This window comes from Misgurnus anguillicaudatus, chromosome 12 (assembly GCF_027580225.2).
Source record: "Misgurnus anguillicaudatus chromosome 12, ASM2758022v2, whole genome shotgun sequence".
NCBI lineage: Eukaryota > Metazoa > Chordata > Actinopteri > Cypriniformes > Cobitidae > Misgurnus > Misgurnus anguillicaudatus.
Window position 1 is genome coordinate 40,411,368 of NC_073348.2, and position 14,412 is coordinate 40,425,779.

Sequence of the window (14,412 nt, forward strand, 5' to 3'; positions counted from 1 at the left end):
CACGCCACCCAATCGCAGCGTCATTCACAACGTGAATTTGTGTTTGGTGTGTACGCCCCATAAGACGAACGTGGAGGAACATGTGCTTCTATATAGCTAAGTGGAAAAGGTCATGGGTTCGAACATATTGATAAAAAACATATAGCTTGTAATGCACTAGAAGTAACTTTAGATAAATGTGCCTCTCAAATATATAAAAGTAAATGTTAAATACGGAGAGGGATGGGGAAAGAACATACTAAGGTTTTTTATTAGGTACATTATGACGTTTCTATAAGTAAATGTGGTACATTTTGACTTGCGTGCGGTGTTTCTTTCAGAAGAAGAAAGGGTCGAAGGACAATCTGTCAGAGAGCTCTGAACAGGACACAAGATCCAGTGCCAAGGTGGTGAAGACCGTACACAGCCCTCGAGTCAAAACTGAAACGTGAGCGACTTCCGCAACGGACACGTCAAGGACGAGCGGATGGATTGTCAGAGGACTTGAGAGGTCAAAATCCTGTGGGACCCTCAGGGAAAAACACATTGAAGTTCATACTGCATCCATCATAGTTCTGGAGTAAAGCGTATGGTTCCCGTTGTCTTGATGGTTCGTGTGACAAACTTAACAAATGACATTCAATTCCTGCTGACAATCAAATGAAGGATAACGGATTGAGATGGAAAACACTGATCAATCTGAAGAAGTGCGTCTGATAGGATTGTAAACACATCTGCGTACAGTATTAAACATCTGTGAGCTCAAACAGCACAGCGCTTTTTATTATTATGCTCATTCATGTGTAGTCATTTAGACTTTCTGCTGTAGGAAACATTGCTGCTGTATTTCTTCTCATTTGTTTTTGTACAATATATTGTAGCCTGTGATGATCTCTGTTTAGAAAAACACTGTAGCTCAACTGGAATCTCAACTTTTGGAGTAAAGTTCTTGTCAATAAATACATTCCAATACAATTACACTACACTACACTACACTACACTGTATGTCTGTGTGTTCACACAACTTCACACTAGTCTAGTGTTTATGTGCATGTTATCTGTGAAGTGACACACTGCAGCCAGCAGGGGGCGTCACCGCAGCTCCCTCTAGTGGATGTGCCTGACATTAACTTATCTGCCTCAAATAAAATCTGCATTATCTGCACAAATCTCTTCAGTACATTTAATTTTAGAATACAATTTAATTGCATTTTTATCATGAGCAGTCTAAATGATGTGAAAAGTCAATGCCAGGCCCTGTTCGGCTGACTATCACTGCATGTCTGACCACACCCTCATTCCCCTAATAACCCCTTTAACAGGGCTGAGTGTGCACAGTCACGTCAAATACTCTAATAAAAGTACAGAAAAACACTGAGGGGTGTATTTAAAAGTTTATACAACCTTTTAAATAAATATAATTTTTCAAAACATACATTTTCAATATAATTAAGACTAAATGATGTTAGGCCTAACACACAGTAAAATAAAGTACAGCTTTGGGTGCTTTTATTGAGGTTGCTGTATAATTAGATTCATAAAGTGTTATTTCCCTAGTGGTCTGCTGAAAATTTTTCTATAATAATAAATCGTTGCGCTAGACGAAATAGTCCCTGCTGTCTGCTGACATTTAGCGCTTTTTAGGCCATTATGCATTGATTGTATACAATATAAACATTTAAATAGCACTTATAATTGTGCAAATAACATTTTAAAACGAATACAATTTAAAGAAAAGAAGAGAAAAAATAAAGTAAAAAAATGAATAAATAAATGAATAAATAATTCAAAGGAGAATTTAACGCGTTGGTCGCTTTACAACTTAAAAGTCCTTTATTTAACGCGTTGGTAGCTTTACAACTTAAAAGTCCTTTCAATGTTTCATAATAAATCTTCATAATACGAGCTTAATCCGAGGCCACTTTATGAGCATATATGAATGTAAAAACTTACCACATAAAATAATAAGATTTAAAAAGAAAATATGACCTTTAAAGCAGTCGTTTTTTCATAAAAGAAAAAAACTATCTGTATTTTTAATTGTTCCCCCACAGAATAATTCATATATATATATATATATATGCCACATGAACATGAGGTATTATTCAAATAAATTAATATCATAAGGGTAGCGCATTGATTTACACACGTATCAGGTGTTTTACGTCATAGATCTTACTGACCAATCAGCATCCAGAGCCGCATCCGTCCGTTAATTAATTTAACATATTGCATAATTAATGTTTTAAAATAATTCTCGTCATCAATAACAAACATTAAAAAAAAATGTCAAAATAAATGGTCCCAGGTCGTATTTTTAGTTTTTGAGGCGCGCTCTTATGAGGCGGTTACCGTAGCAACAGTAGACTGCGCGAGCTGGAGAGTCCTTTCTGACGAAGCTGGTAAGAAAAAAAACTAGTTATCATTTATATTACTATATTACTATTTTAATTGTCTTGAGTTTTTAAATATGGTTGACATTTTAGTTATTGTGCAAGTGGCGCGAAAAGACTGTTAAGCCTGCACGTGCCTACAGAAATGGAGGGAATCAATAAACAGTAACTTACAAATGAGTAATGTTGTCATGTTTAGTTGCTGTGGATAAAAACGACTGTAAATATGAAAGTTTGGGGTAAATCCCTCAAGTTTTTTATTGTGTACTGAAAATGTCAATCATCATTTATGAGACCTCAGCAGAAATGAGTTGTTAAATTCTGGCATGTTCCAACAATCTGAGACATGACATAATGGAAATGAATCATAATACCCTACTGAAAAAAAACCCTGCTAAACAAAGCTAGCTGGTTTTGCTGGTGTAGCAAGCTGGTCTTGCTGTGTTATGGAAACTTTTTAAGATGGTCTAGCTGGACTGAGCTGGTCAGGTTGTAAAACCATGGACCCACCAGCTTTGCCAGGCTGGAAGGACCAGCATAAACCAGCTATGGCCACCTTAAACCAGCTACCATCTTTGTGTGATACGCTATGCACAAATGTAGTCAAAATTTGAAAGTGTATTGCATTTAAGTTTTTTGATTTTCCTAACAATGTGATCTGTGTGGTTGTTGAATGAGCCCACCCACATGTCTCTATTATGATAGGGGTTTGTTTACATGAAAATATCTTTATTACTATCTACAACACAGGTTTACATTAAAGTACTGTATAACGTTTGGATAAAGCTTTTATACAGGCTTTGCACTGATCTACACAGTTTAATCCTCTTTAATACACCAGGAGAAGGTTTGATCTAATAAACCAAACATCTGTGATGTTTCCTAAAGAGAAGATGAATACACGTCTTTATAAGCAACAGCATACATTTTGTTGTGTCAGGTGAGATTTGCTTTCATTCTTCAGATCTTCCAGTGATTTTCTCGTGGTTGCATTTAAAGCTCAGCTGCAGTAGATTTGTGCGTGTTGTGGCAGACGGCCAGATGCACCCATTCAACTCTACTGAGAGATTTTAGGACACAAACACAATAAAACCAATATACAAGCCGGTCGTGTTTGCTTCTACAACACTTCTGGGTTTTATTTTCTTTAGAAAATGTATCCAGCTGTTGGCAGTAACTTACTCTAGATTTAATTTGATGTTATTTACTGACATTAAACAGTTTGTTTAAAGTAACATTAAACATTAACAAGTCTTTATCTTTACAAAATAAAACTATAAAATAACAGCCTCATGCAAAGCATTCTGGGAATTTTTTTCCATTAGTTTTTTGGTTCCCAGAATGCTTTGCATGAGGCTGTTAATTTATAGTTTCATTCTGTAAAGATAATAGCTTGTTAATGTTTAATGTTCATTTAACTTTGAACAAACAGCTGACAGTAATACTGTCATTTCTGCAGACATTTTTACAAACCATATGAATTAGTTTATGTCATGATCAGAAATCTAGTTTCTCGAAATTGGGTTTGTCTTATATACATTTGGTCCACATTTAAACATGCATGTCACTGCATTTGATAACAGAACATAAGTGACATTTATTACATAAAGATAAATGCACCATAAAGCTCACTTTTTAGTAAAACATTTAACTTACATTTATCTCTCCGCCCCTTATTTCTGGATCAAGTCTTTGCAAAAATGTCTCAGAGAAAAGCTCCAACCTCATCAGATTATTTAGCTTTTTGATGCTTTTTATCTTAGACCTTCATACATTTGCAGACATTTCTAGATGTAGTCTTTCAAATCCATACATATTTTAAACAGTAGTGCTGGAATTTTGCTTTGTGTTCAGTTTCCCAATCCTGCTCCTGGACACAATACACATTGTTAATGTTTCCTTCTTTTAAATCAAGTAATCAGTGTAAGATTATCAGATTCTTAATCACCAGAAATGGGCCGTATGAAAGGGAAGAGGTTTACTTTACAGTAATATTTTACTCAGTAAATTAATTTGGGAATGGAAATAAGATTATCTGAATCACGTATCTTAAAGATTTCCTGTTTTCTAAGCTCTGGAAGACAACAGCTATGTGAAGTGTGCTTGATGTAAACAGGATATCTTCCCTCCAAACAAACAAACCGAGCACACTCTTATCCAGCTATTACAGATAATAAACCTCATTTCTCTTGTAGACCGCTACATGTCTGCTTTAACTCGAATTATATATGGTAATACAAGCTGGACTTTAACTCTTAATAATGTTCGAATGCCGGACTTTTGTGCTGCGTTTGGATGTTGGGCCTATACTAGCACTATGCATTATAGTTAGAAAAAGTAGATTTTCATAATATCAAAACTTAAATTTTTTTCTGGACTCAATGCTAAATACATGTCTGACTGTTGGAACAAACCAAAAGAAAACCTAGAAAATCACATTCATGAGGATTTATGGTGATTTTATTTCCGTTACACCATTGCCTACAATAACGCTGATGCAGGGCTTCCCTGTTTCAAGATGGCGGCTCTAGTTGACGCATTCGGTCCAATGAACTGTCATAGCCAAGGCGACATCTAGTGTACATATCTATGATGTAAACCTCGTGCATACAAAAGACCGCTGAAAAACAGGCCAATCTCAACATAAACCAGACTGTGACGTTTCAGTCGAGATGAACACCCCCAACATTAAATAACGCATTAAATTAATCACAATGTTGTTACAATGCTAAAAACAAAGTTGTGACTGCTGAATTAGCGCTATATGCTAGTTAATGCTATATGCTAACATTTTGGCTGAATTTCTACTATTGACGTTATAGTTACGTTTTGCAGGTCCATACTGAAAAAAAAACGTACCACTCAGAATTATTCCTCAAAATCTGATCCAGACTCAAACATAGGATCTGTTTACACACACACACAGAGCTACTGAAGGAGAAACAGCCAATCAGAGCAGAGCTCAACATTATTATTCATGACCCTTTCAAATTAGGTAATAATAGACCATTTCATTATAAAGGTTGTAAATGGACATGTAAAACTGACTCTGGATCATTTTTGCACTTAATAAAACCACAAACCCTCTATCAGAGAACAATTTAACAGATTATTACAATGCATTCTTTGGCACCTTTAATACTTCAAGGGTATCAACTTGTAAACAACGGTCATATTCTGTGGTGTCCTTTCAGTCAGAAAGAGATTTAAGCAGATCTTGTTTAATCCTGCAACCTATTTCCGTAGAACTGGACACCTCCTAATTCGGCCAAAATGTGGTTGAAAGCAGCAGGTCTGTGTGATCATACTGCGCACATGACCAGCGACACGCTGTAAATCGAAGGCCTTTTTGTGAAAAGGAGAAGTGAATGTATTTTGGTTCAGAAGGCTTTTCAAATGCTCATTGACAAGCAGTATGCTATACTCTGAAGGTTTCAAAGCTGTTGTCAATATTATGTGACATGTGGATGTCCAAAAATTCAGCTAATACAAGGTTCTGTGTTTTAGTTTTCCATTGCCAGAGGCAGAAATCTGCTCGAATGCTTTCCTTGTGATTACTACTGTGAAAAGATATTTCTTCCCCTTAGAATATAACCACAAAAAGTCTAATCATACATCGGCTTTCTGTTTTAAAGCTAAACTATTTTAAAAATACACTTTTCCAATTCTTCTTACTGTATATGATGTCATATTTATTGTGAAACATTTCTATTATTTATTTAACCATTTAACATTGACCCATGTAATGCAAAAAAGCAATGTTTAAAGGTGCAATGTGTAACTTTTATAAGGATCTCTTGACAGAAATGCAATATAAAATATATCACTATATTATCATGTTTATATTACCTTAGAATGAGACGTTTTTATCTACATACACAGAGGGTCCCCTTACATGGAGGTCGCCATTTTGTGCCGCCATGTTTCTACAGAAGCCCTTAACGGACAAACTTTTTTTACTAAGTTGTCTCCAACAATGACATGTTTGTCCGGTGGCGGCTACCGTAGGTTCTCTATGCATTTCGGTGAACGTTGAACTGAAATGCTGGTTGCAATTTGCAACCTCACCACTAGACGCACAAAAATGTACACACTGCACCTTTAAGTGCAATTAATTGCATACAAAATAAAAGTTTGTGTTTGCATAATATATTTGCATGTGTATTGTAACTATTATGTACATATAAATACACACATACATGCATAAATTTAAGAAAAATTTATATATAAAATATTCATTAAATTTATATATACAAAATAATTACACACATGTATTATGCAAAAACAAACTTTTATTTTGTATGAGATTAATCGCAATTAATCTTATGACAGCCCTAGTTTGAAACGATATGTGAAGGATTGTGATTTTCATAAAAAGAGATCCTTTCACATTTATGTCATTACAAACCTAACACCTTGATGATGAATATAAACAGGTTAAAGGGCATCTCATCCCATTTGTATTCATAAAACAATAAAGACAAACAAAATTAGTGAGCGCTTGCATATTTATTTAACTACAGATTAAATTGCCATGAAAATGACATGAAATACTAATGCATCATTATAAAGATCACAAAGCACAAAAACTTCATTTTTTTTTTACATCAATCATACACAGTTATACACATAACAATAATTCAACAAGCTAGTAACTGGCTATTTACAACAGTTTCCAATATCTAGTCTATGAGAGAAAACTGCAAGTAGAATTATGTTCAAGTTTACAAAAAACAAAACAGAAAATCAAAGATCATGCAGTTAAAACGCTTTAAGCACTCAGGATAGTGAGATGGGAAGATCCCCGCTATAGTGCTACATATGGAAGACATACTGTAAGAAATTAATGTGGGCTTTCCAGTTGGTTTTTTGAATCGTTGAAAGTATGTAAACTAGAAGCAAAGACAAAACTGCAAATACAGAGTGACCGCACCTTGCTACTTAATCACCGAATAACGAATAAATATAAAGCTTTTGGTTCATTTACAAAACCACTGTTAGACATGGCAATGTTCATTCGATGCTACATTTTATCATTAGAAAGTACTTCAAAAGACCACGTGCACCTACACGGATGAGTGTTAGTATTTAGTAGACATTCCCAGTTGGTGTAATACAGCAATAAGCGTGACCTCGGCTGTCCTGATGTATATACAGTACACTATATAACCCATCACCCTGGGACTGTGCACAGCAACCTATTAAAACGCCAACAATATCCTTCCTCCAGATCTTTAACCGTGTCCTAACCAAGTTTTCAGCAAAATCAATCAATCTGCCCACATTGCTGCATGACGTCACACGTAACACAATCTCAACCAATAAGATACAGTCGTTTTTGGAAGTTACGGTAATACTATTTTAATGTGTCCTTAATGTACTTAAAGGATTAAAAAAAAACATGAAATTGATTTAGTAAAGATCCCATCCTTGACATCTGGGAAAGTTTCCTATTGCCAGAAGTGACCAGTGCCAGGAATCGTAACTACCCCTTTACATCAAAGGGTAAATAGTGTTAATAATTGCAGTTTTGTGATTGCTCCAACCGTCTATAGTTTTTCGTAAATAAGCGAAGAAAATCGGCCAATATCCGTTTTCTGTCCAAAGAGAAAGCCACACGGAAACAACAGGGGGAAAATAAAAGTCAATCCGATCCAAGTCACGACAACCAGACAACAAAGAGCCAACACCTCCTCTGAACATGAAAATAAAACCCCATCTGAATTTCCTTACCAAGGAGCAGATTAAAGTCCAAAATAGCACCATTCATCAGTGTCTCAAATCCGTGGCAGCATCTCTATCACTTACCACAAGGAAACAATGCGTCTCTACAACTATTCTATATCACAACGTACATGATTACACTTTAATATACCGGCAAAGCAACAACAAAATTAACAAGCAAATTCTAAAACTAAACAAAATAAACTCCAAAGCTTTTTTTTAGTAACTGCGTGGAAAGTGGGGACTCTGAGCCTTAGTAAATACTGTAAAGTATGCGAGTATTGACTGAAGTTTTGATTTAGTAATGGAGACAGGACAGTTGCTGCTGCTAAGTATTCACATATAAACGGATATGAGCGTGTGTTTATCTGGGTGAAATCGAGTGTTTGCGTGTGTGTTTGGAAGTAGTAGACTAATGCATCAGTCAGGAACCAATACAAGAACCAATGAGATTTCAAGTTTATGTCACCGAATGTGAATGTAGCACATGACTTTTTTATAAATCGGCCTTTATATAAAAACACAAAGTTTGGCCTGTTACAATATTCTTCTTCATAAATGCATGACTGTCATGGAGATCTAACACATGGTGGTTTTGCTTACAGACGTTGACGAAAAATTTCAACCGTGCAAAAATGTGGACAAGTGGAAGACGCGCCGCTGCTGCCGCCATGAAGATTCCACGTGAAGTTTCCGGACACAGACGTGTGGGTCTTTAAGTGAAGCTCCAGTCGGTCTGTCTTGAGGTGCTGTGTGTCTTAACCGTCTTCTCCTCCAAAGAGCATTATCATCAAGGCTTAGAGTCCCAGGTTTTTCTAAAGTATTATTTATCACATAGATGGGGACGAGCCCCAGCGTCATAATTCATCTGCGCCGCACACCATAACCATAAAAAATAAAGATATACATGTTTTAGAAAATAAAAAAATATACATGAGGATAACATTTCCTCAGATGGTATAAATGGCACGGCCATATTGTCTATCCTACATCAGACTGGAGGAATGTCGGTTTATCGTGGCAGTTTCTATCCGTGCCACCAGCTTCAGGAGCACAGCTTTCAGCTCTGAGGATATAACACAAAATACATTAAAGGGGACATTTCACAAGACTTTTTTAAGATGTAAAATAACTCTTCGGTGTCCCCAGAGTACATGTGTGAAGTTTTAGCTCAAACTACCCCACAAATAATTTTTTAATTAAATGTTATTAAAACTGATGAAATGGTTTGTTGAAATTGAAACTTCACAATTGTGCTGTCAAAATGTGGTTGGATAGTGCAGTTTAAGGGGCGGTCTTATTATAATTAGATCCAAATTTCAATTATGGGTTGTTCTTCATCACATTATCTAGGTTGATACAAGCACTGGGGACCCAATTATAGCACTTAAAGATGCAGTGTGTAAATTTTAGTGCCATCTAGTTGTGAGGTTGCGAATTGCAACCAATGGCTCAGTTAACGGCTCACCCATCGCATTTAAAACGCATAGAGAAGCTACGGTAGCCACCACCAGACAAACATGTCATTTTCGGAGACACCTTCGTAAAAAAAGTTTGTCTGTTAAGGGCTTCTGTAGAAACATGGCGGCACAAAATGGCAACTTTCATGTTAGGGGACCCTCAGTATGTAGATAAAAATGTCTCATTCTAAGGTAAAAAAAAAACATAACGGTTCTTTATAAAAGGTCTTTATACACCCCTGATAATATTGTTTTGTATATTATTTTGCATTTCTGTCCTTTTAAAAATTACACACTGCACCTTTAAACATGGAAAGTCAGATTTTTATGATATGTCCCCTTTAAGAAAAAAATAAAGATACTTAGATGAGTATGGCTTTATTTTAATCTTGAGTTTATATGGGGGACTTTTATCTTATAAAATCTGTGCTGAGAAACTCACCTAATGGGATCCCATATAACTCCTGTCGGTGCCATTTTGAAGCAAGAGCCTGCGAGAGACAGAGAGAGAGAGCATTGACTATGTACTTAAAATAAACGAGGTTGTATGAAATTGAACTGCATGACAGTTTTTCAAAACATCAGATTTTGTGTTTTATTAAAAATAAAAGGTCATACGGGTCATGAGGTTGAGTAAAGACAAAATCTGCATTTCAAGATGAACACTTATATATTTCAAAATATATTTCATTCATCATGTCTTGTTGCAAAGAGCTAAATCAGAAATGTAAGGTTATAATCTCTGCTCTGATAAAACTCCCACATTCCTGCTGCATGGAGACAGACTTCAAACCAAGACAAATACATCTGATAGAAATTTTGTGCAGGCTTACAACATGCACTCTGCTGCCTTTCAAATATAAATATAAGCAAACACACACAGTTGCATTGGGCAAGGCACCTGGCTTCCATTCCACATCCCTGACTGCAGCTTGGAGAATTTCCAAATCCAGTCAAACGAGGTCAGATTTTCCCCCTCCTGCAACCCTCCTTACCGAGCACGCATGAACCCGATGAACCCAACTGCCTGCTGCAGAACACACCGACTGTGGAAAAACGCCCCTGTTGACACAGATCCGGCTATAGCAGAGGGGTGCACGCTTGCACCAACCATACCCTATTTTTTTATTTTAATGGACTCTATGAACCTACACTTAAGGAATCTTTCATCATATGCAAAACAACATTATGGTCCATTTAAACAAGATGAGCATGCATGCATATCCATTTTATTGCAATGCACAAAATAATGGCACAGTGATACAAAAAAGGAAGAAAGGAAACTGGAGAAACACACATTACGAGTAAATAAATCATGTTAAAATAGATGACAGATTGTCATTTGGCAGTTAGGATTTCTGTTGAAATAACTGTAACAGCACAGAATACCCGTATGCATGACTTCATCCGTGTCTAATTTTAGGATGGTGCCATGCATGCAACTGCTCTGGAGCTCAAAAGACAGTCCGGATCTCTCAGGGATATTCCTGCTCAGAGGACACAGCGTTCTGCTGAATCCAAAGCTGAATAAAGTAAAAATTTTACAAAAAAAAAAAGAAAAAAGCCACAGTGTCCTTACATGAACCAAGAAATCAGTCTGGCAGCCAAAGCTGCAAATACTGTCTGGCTTCTCCAAACCCGTCAGACGTGCTTACAATACTGAAATCAGTCTCACACACACTTTATGTGACATCACACTTTAACTCTTACTGTGTGTCACATTTTAACACTGTAACATTGTAAAACTGTAATGATGTAACATTGTAACATTTGAAGATTTTAACACTACCACGCCTTTCATCAAAACTTTAATAAATCTAAGACGGAACAGAAGTTTTGATTGTGTTATAATGCATATAAAAAGACGTTTTAACACACAGATAATGCTTTGTGTGTGTGTGTGTCTTTGTGTAGGTGGGGAATACAGTGAGTCTGTGTCTGGGTACAAACAGAACATTCAGTCCTCACCCATCTTTTTGAGCAAATTCCTATTTTTTTGCACGGATAATCGATCGAAAATTCCCGTTTAGACGTCCATTAATCAGCAGACAAAACAAAAGAGTCGCGCGGACATCAGCGCGGCACTTTCGCGATTTCTGTCCCGTTTCGCTTTTCTTTCAGCTCGACAATTTGTTTTTCTTTCTCTACATCTCACACACTGCGTGGATTATCAGAATCAGATGAACTTTAAACATTAAAGAAGTTTTCATAAACGCTTTTTTTGTTTCTGTACGTTGTACTTTTGTCGAATGTGTTTCGGGTTACTTACAGATAGTGAAGCCGTTGCTCTTTGTTCTCGTCCTTTCACTGTAAACTTGCAGAAGCGCGGGGTCAGAAGCAGCCTTGCGGGGTCTTTTACCCCCATACAAGGCTGCACGATCCGTCTACACAGCTTCACTGTCTCACTGCATATAATTCAACAGAGAGGTAATGCTGAGCGTGCTGGCCCGGGGCCAAGCCCCCCATTCCGGCTCTGCACTGCAGCGCGCGACGCGTCTGACAGGCAGAGGGTCGCTCGATGGTGGGCGGAGTCTCCATAACTCCGCCCGTTCCGCGGAAGATCGGTTGTGGCTAGAGGGGACACATCTACGGCCAAAAAATGAGCGCTGTTTTTATTCTAATCATACTACAAAACCCTAAACTCGACATTTCACGGGATTAGGCCGTGGCTGTGTCTTATCTAGCCGGAACCGCTGTTTGTCATTAGGCTTGTTCGATTTATGCGGCGTCGCAAGCATTGACAAGCGAATGACGTCAAAGTTCCGCGAGAGGGATTTATAAGCAGACTCCTCCATATGGTTTCTCGAATCGCTCTCGCGCTACTTTGACGTCATGATCCTGTCAGTTCTTGCGGCGCCGGATGAAGTCGAACAAGCCTATTCTGATCCTACCCCCAAACCTTTTTCCGGCCTAAACCCTAAATAGTAGTTGTATCCAGGGGCGGTTCTGGGGTCAGTGGATATCCGGGGCTTGTTTCAGAGACACCCACGCATGTGTTAAAAATACACTTTTAATAAAACATGATAAACATTTGGAATAAAAAAGTGGTATTATTTTTGCACAAAATAATGTATTTCGAAAATATTGGTAACCCCAACATTACTCCCCCATGACTTTGACTAATACAAGTCAAAGGAAGGACCTACAGTTTTGTATGAAATATATTGGCTTTTCTTTTTCTCTCCACTTTAATTCATAGCCTTTTTTATTCACATCTGTTCTCTCCTTAATATGCATCTGTTGGATTTCTTTTTTATGTCATATATTTCTCCCCCTTTACATTTATTTCTTAATTTTATAAATCTCATATAACATATAAACCGCATAAAAAATTAAAGGTGCCAAAGAATGCATTGCAATAATCTGTTAATTTTTCTCTGATATCTACATATAAGGTATTTAAATTTATTAAGTGCAAAAATTATCCATATATGGTTTTACATTTACAACCCCAGGATTTGAAAGAAATGGTCCATTATTACCTTATTTGAAAGGGTCATGAATAATAATGTTGAGCTCTGCTCTGATTGGCTGTTTCTCAGAGCAGCTTCTTCAGTAGCTCTGTGTGTGTGTAAACAGATCTTATGTTTGAGTCTGTATCAGATGAAGATACAGATTTTGAGGAATAATCAATTCTTTGGAGTTTGTTAAAGAGTAACTAAACCCTAAAGCAACTTTTAATAGTTAATGATCTGTAAGAATGGGGCTTTATTAGTGCTGTTCATTGATTTTAGTAAGTGTTTTTAATTTGGGTATAAAGGGTTTCAATGCTACAAAGTATAGGTGTAAAAATGTCTGAGTGCTGCCCTCTTCAGGTTGAACGGTGGCTACTGCAGTTAAATTTTCTCATTGAATGTTGCCGTACCTCATGATGTAAGTGGTACGACCTACGTAAGCAATTTGAAGCTCACCACCACGTCCTTGTTACAAGCTCAGTTCTTCCCCTCTATCTCCGTTGGGGTCTGCCCACTTTTCTTGCATTTTTCAAATTTTGCTCAAATGTTAAGATTGGCCTGTTTTCCAACAGTCTTTTATGTGCAAGGTTTACATAAAAATGAGGAAACAAACGCATTTGAGGCTCACAATATGTCAGTACCATGTACAGAGCTCTTTTTATTCATCTACGACTATGGCACCTTTAAATATGGTAAAATTGGCAGTAGGTGGCGACAGGTCACTGTATTACTCAAATGAGGGAGATGTCGAGTAGGTCCAGGGCTCAAGCCCTGCTAGCCCCGCTCTAGCGCCGCACATGGCTGTATTCCTTTAAACTGTGACTTAAACTGCAATTCATCGACTGGCCGCTAGTGCAGACCTTAGGGTCCCTTGACGCGAGTCCACGAGGGCGCACAGGAGTCGTATTTTGAGACTTGAGCGTCACGCCAGAAATAGGTAGAGAAGTTGCCCATCAGTGTAAACTCCTCCCATCCATCGTCTGATTCGTCTGATTGCTCTTTCGCAAGGACTTCTGGGTTGGTAAAATGCGTGATGCCCATAGATATGTATATAAAGGCTAGATGGCTCGTCCGCGCTGCTGGCCAATTGAGTGCAACGTCCGCATTTTGGCGGCCATCTTACGACAGGGCGCTCGCTCACTCGTAGCATTGAGTTTTAATGATGCAGGTACTTTTAAATGACCATAACTTGCTTAATTTTTTACCGATTTTCAAACGGTTTGGTTTGTTATAAACGTCAAAGATGTACCTATGACACTGCATACCTATACTAAAAATAAAAAATAAATTCATGAAACATGTTAAAGCGTCCAGAATTATAGCAACGTAAATAACGTTTGTAAAAACCCAAACCGTTTGAAAATCGGTAGAAAATTGAGCAAGTTATGGTCATTTAAAAGT

General features: G+C 37.2%; 1 protein-coding gene across 1 annotated transcript in view; it reads left to right on the forward strand.

Moving 5' to 3' along the window:
* Positions 1-1,148, forward strand: part of epb41l4a (erythrocyte membrane protein band 4.1 like 4A) — a 36,526-nt gene extending 35,378 nt beyond the window's left edge. The window contains exon 23 of the mRNA XM_055207388.2: positions 321-1,148. Within this exon, the coding sequence (XP_055063363.2) occupies positions 321-431 (111 nt within the window). The 3' untranslated portion in view covers positions 432-1,148. The remainder of the gene's footprint in view (positions 1-320) is intronic.
* Positions 1,149-14,412: the final 13,264 nt, after the last annotated feature.